The 4882-nt window shown below is 47.4% G+C and overlaps 1 protein-coding gene across 2 annotated transcripts in view; it reads left to right on the top strand.

Annotated features, from left to right (window-relative positions):
• The window catches only part of LOC109295836 (retinoic acid-induced protein 3-like), a 14188-nt gene extending 9313 nt beyond the window's left edge, over positions 1 to 4875 (top strand). The window contains exons 2-4 of one of the 2 annotated variants that reach the window (XM_019514927.1): positions 520 to 1479; positions 3677 to 3729; positions 4355 to 4875. In XM_019514927.1, coding sequence (XP_019370472.1) covers positions 564 to 1479; positions 3677 to 3729; positions 4355 to 4447 — 1062 coding nt within the window. In that variant the 5' untranslated portion in view covers positions 520 to 563 and the 3' untranslated portion in view covers positions 4448 to 4875. Of the gene's footprint in view, positions 1 to 215; positions 1480 to 3676; positions 3730 to 4354 lie in introns of those variants that run through there. The other variant, XM_019514928.1, reaches the window with a different exon arrangement.
• The last annotated feature ends 7 nt before the right edge of the window (positions 4876 to 4882 follow it).

Here is a 4882-nt window from a genome sequence, read left to right as displayed (position 1 = left end):
GGTCAGCCTGGATCACTAGCCTATCATTGGGTGTGGATGCTCTACCCCAAAGTTTGGTGTCATTGGCCAGTGCACTTCTGACACCAGTGTCCACATAGTTAATAAAGACGTTCAAGAGTACAGGTCCAAGGATGGAGCCTTGGGGGACACCACTGGTCACAGAGCACCATGATGATTCACTTCTGTCATACACCACTCTCTGGGTCCAATCTCAGAGCCAATTCCTCAGCCATTGGACTGTGATGTAGCCGAGGCTGCAGTTGGCCAACTTTTCCATGAGGCAATCATGGGGCACCAGATCAAAGGCTTTTTTAAAGTCCAGATATATGATGTCAATCTCTTCCCCCTTGTCCAGGTGATATGCCACCTGGTCATAGACAGAAATGAGATTGAGATTGGTCAGTAGATCCTGTGTTCTTAGAGAAAGCCTCATTATAAGAAGAAGAGGTATAGTGAACCATTCTGCCTACAACACCTACCAAGATGGCTATTAATCATTTGTCTTACTTTCTTTTACAGGTATTTCGAAGACACTTCTGCTTTGGCCTGTTCCGTTAGTCAATATGGCTGGCACAGCACCTCCTTCAGGCTGTGGCAACATTGGCTCTGACTATTATCTCCTCTGTGACACTAACCGAGCCTGGGGCATCGTCCTGGAGTCACTGGCTGCTGCTGGAGTTGTTACCACAGTCATACTCATGTTCTCACTCCTTTTCCTCATCTGCAAAGCCCAAGACAACAGCAAGCGAAACATGATTCCTGTCTATTTCCTTTTCCTCTTAGGTACCTTAGGTATCTTTGGCCTTACCTTTGCCTTCATCATTAATTTAAATGAGAGGACTGGCCCAACACGCTTTTTTCTCTTTGGGGTTCTCTTTGCCCTCTGCTTTTCCTGTCTCCTGACTCATTCCTCAAATCTCATGAAGCTGGTGAGGGGGAAGACTCCCATTTCATGTTTGGTGCTGCTGATTCTTCCCACTGGCTTCACTCTAGTTCAGATTATCATAGCTATAGAATATATAGTCATTAAGACGAACTATTTAAACTTTACTGAGATGTCTCGGGACCAACGCAATATTGACTTTGTCATGCTTCTGATCTATGTCCTCTTCTTGCTGGCTCTCACCTTCCTGATCTCAATGTTCACCTTCTGTGGTCCTCACAAAGGCTGGAAGAGGTCTGGAGCACACATTTTTTTCACTGCCCTGTTCTCCATAGCCATCTGGGTGGTATGGATCACCATGCTCATGAGAGTCTTAACCATACAAGACATGTGGGATGACCCCACCCTCAGCATCGCTCTGGTGTCCAATGGCTGGGTCTTCCTAATCATGTACATAGTGCCTGAACTCTGTTTCCTCACCAGCCCAAGCAGACCTGAGGACTACCCTCTGGAAAATAATTTCTGTCAACCTAAACACATAAAGCAGAGTTCTGGAATGGAAAACCGAGCCTATAGCCAGGAGGAGATCATGCAAGGTATGATGAAATGTGTTCTTTCATATCATAGCAGTGTCCATGTATACAGTGTTATAGAATGCATCATGAGAAAGAGAGAAAGGTGTACTAATCATGAGCCAATATGGATAGCATGTTTTAAGATAAAAAAGTGAAAGAGATGAATGACCTACAGATAGGAAGGGAAAGAGTTCCAGAATAATTAGGAAAAAGAGAATAACTCACACTGAGGATGAGAAAAGATAAAGAACAAGGAAGAGGCTAAAGATGTATAATGAATGAGTGAGTAAACTGGCACCATCGGGAAATTGGTATAGACAGAGAAGTCTGGAAATTCAAGAGAATAAAAATATTAGGATTTATGGCATATTTGTTTGACTCTTACTAGTAGGCTAGTATTTGCTTCGGATTCGACCAATTCGGGGGACAGTGATTCAATTCAGTGATTCAACTCACTGTCCTGACTTGATCCGGCTGAATCTGATTCAGAGCTTTGGCTGCTGCCAAATCTCCGAATCACCCAGGCCCATCCCTTGTCTGCTCTCCCAGCCCCAGCAATAGCTGCCCCACCTGGACCAGCTTCTGGCATTTTGATAAAAAAGGTCCCGACTCACCATGTGCTGCCAGATGGGGGGGCAATCCCAGCTGTCCCCCACTGCCCCACGCTACATGGGGGGCTCTGCCATGAGCCCCACAACCCCTCCACCACTGCCCTAGTCCCCCCACCCCCATGGCTGCCCTTCCCACCGCAGCTCTGGCACTTAAAGAAAAAAAACAGACCCAAAACCCCAGAATCACCAGTTCTTGCCCAGTGCGGGGTGTGATCCCCGCTGCCCCACGCCACATGGGGGGCTCTTCCACAAGCCCCCTGAAGCCCCACGGCCACTGCAGGAGCTAGTGAGTTTGGTGGGGGGGTTGGGTTTTTTTTTTTCCTTAAAGAGCCGGAGCTGGGGCAGGCAGGGCAGCCATAGGAGGGAGGGGGCTGGAATAGTGGGAGAGGGTTTGGGGGCTCATGCAGAGCCCCCCACGCAACATGGGGCAGTGGGGGGCAGCCGGGATTGCCCCCCCCCACCCAGCAGCACCTGGTAAGTGGGGGCTTTTTTTTAAAGCACCGGGAGCTGGGGTGGGTGGGGCAGCCATGGTGGGGCTGGAAAAGTGGGCTGGAGTTGGGGGGAGCTGGGGGAGTGGACAGGGGATGGGGCCTGGCAGAGGTCCCCCCATGGTGCCCTCCCCCCACCCCCTACTTACCAGTTCCGAGTCTGAGTCCAGCTCCCTGCTGCAGGGGGCAGGGACTGCCCGAATCATCGAAGCTCTCTGAATCTTTTCTGAAGATTTGGAGAGCTTCGAATGGATTTGGACCTTTTTATTAGTCCCCTGATTCGACTTGGATTGGGAGATTCGGCCACCGAATCGGACTGAATCTCCTCCAGATCAAATCATCATCGGAAGCTTCTCACAGCCCTACTTACTAGCCCTTATTAGTATTGGGCACATGTAGAGACATTCAGATCACACCTAGTGCATTGTTTCTTTCAGTTCTGATCTCGCTTCTATTACCTTCTTAGAAAAATAAAATCATCCTATCAAAAGGGAAGGAAGGAAGGGCTCCTGTTCTCTATGAAAATCTCATTCCTACTAACATAGGACCAAATCAAATGTTAATGAGAATGTGTGTGATGAGGAGCTAGGGAGAGTGAAAGGCTATGTGTGCATGTAGAAGGAACTTAAGTTGGTAGGTCCAGAATAGAGACAGAACAACTGTCAAGGGACACTGAAGAAAGTTAACATCCCCAACCACCCATTTCCTGTCTTTTACAAAGATCTTATGATTCTTTGCTTACTTGATAAGAAAATGGGTGTTCGTATGACTTTGTGTGTCTTGTGAAATGCACATGGCTCCTGCTTGCTGTTTACATAGAGCAGAGGTGGGCAGTTGTTTTGGGAGGAGGGCTGCTTACTGAGTTTTGGCAAGCCATCAAGGGCCACATCACAGCAGCCAGGGGCAGATAAATATTAATTTTATAAATTTTTTAGGGGCCTTGCGGGCTGGATAGAATGGCCTGGTGGGCCACATTTTGCCCACCCCGACACAGAGGGTGACCAGCGTGAAAAAAGAGGCAGTTACCCATACAGTGCTAGGCCCCCAGGAATTTCTGATGGTATTTCTATGGTAATTTTGTGAAACTAAGCCAGTGTCTTTTGTTCATTTTTTTCTCAGAAGGCAATGGAGACCTAGCTTATAGCACATATTCTCCTCATTTTCAGTTGAAGGTAAGTACGTAGTTCCCTTCACCTATCTCACCAAGGAGATAGAGACACACACAACTTGAACATTGGATAACAGAATGAGAAGAGAAGGGCAGAGATGGGTGGGCCCTGAGGAGGCTTCAGTGAAGTGGAAGCTATTCGTTTGTGTGGGGAGAGGGTGCCCCTGTCTGCATGGGATTGTGGTGAATCTCAATTCATGGTTATCAGGAGTTGTAGTGTAAATATCACCTGGGCAAGCAACATGCTGCAATGAAAACTCATTAGCCTTTACTAGGGACCCAGAGACAAGCCACAGTGAACATTCATGAGAACCTAGGAACCAGAGTCTATGAGAACTGGGCTTGCCTTCAGAGTTCATGTCTTTTCCACACTACCTCAGCAGCACACGCCCTACCCAAGACAGAATCATGCCCTGCTGTTTACTTCAGTATTTTGTCCTCTCCTGTTTCAAATGGCTCAACAAGCCAAATGCCTCCAGCCATTTTCCCTGGGAGACTCTTTCATAGTCTAATAGATCATACTCTTAGGAGATATTTCTTGCTCTTTAGTTTAATCTCTCCCCTGCTAGTCTAATTACATTTCTCTTCTTCTACTCTGAAGTCTAAGAACTTGATCATTTTCTTTTCAGACCCTTGACCCCCAAAAGGATTTCTCCATTCCACGGCCTAAAACTCGAGGAAGTCCATATGAAGAGTATGCTGGTGGGAAAGAGACCAAGTAGTAACTCATCAATGAACAGAGAGACAATGTATGGTCAGAAAGGGGCTATCGGGACAGGCCACATGGTGTTTCTCTCATGCTACAAAGAGAGTCAGACTGATGGTGCTGCATCTGATGAAAAAGAAAGGTCTTGCCTTCTTCCCCTACCCTCTTTTGGTCTGCACATGTAGCTTTTTAGTTCCCATTCTCTCCTAGACCAAAAGAGGATGTTTAGACCTATCCTGCCCTTCGTCTCAATTCTCTCCTCTCAACCATGTGGCTTAGCTCAACAGCCATCACACAACTACTACATGTGTGAAGATCATATCTTCTAGTGCACCAGAGCTCCTTGGTGCTGGTCCTGGTAATCAGACAGGTCATCAGCTGGACCCCAAAACCGTTCAGCCGGGCTTCTAAATTCTGATCAGCGGACACTGGTTGTGTTGTGCCCTACAGC

Source organism: Gavialis gangeticus, unplaced genomic scaffold (assembly GCF_001723915.1).
Source record: "Gavialis gangeticus isolate Ggan-Ray unplaced genomic scaffold, GavGan_comp1, whole genome shotgun sequence".
NCBI classification, from domain to species: domain Eukaryota; kingdom Metazoa; phylum Chordata; order Crocodylia; family Gavialidae; genus Gavialis; species Gavialis gangeticus.
Note: the sequence above shows the minus strand (reverse complement) of the source record. Positions and strands in the feature narration are given on the sequence as shown.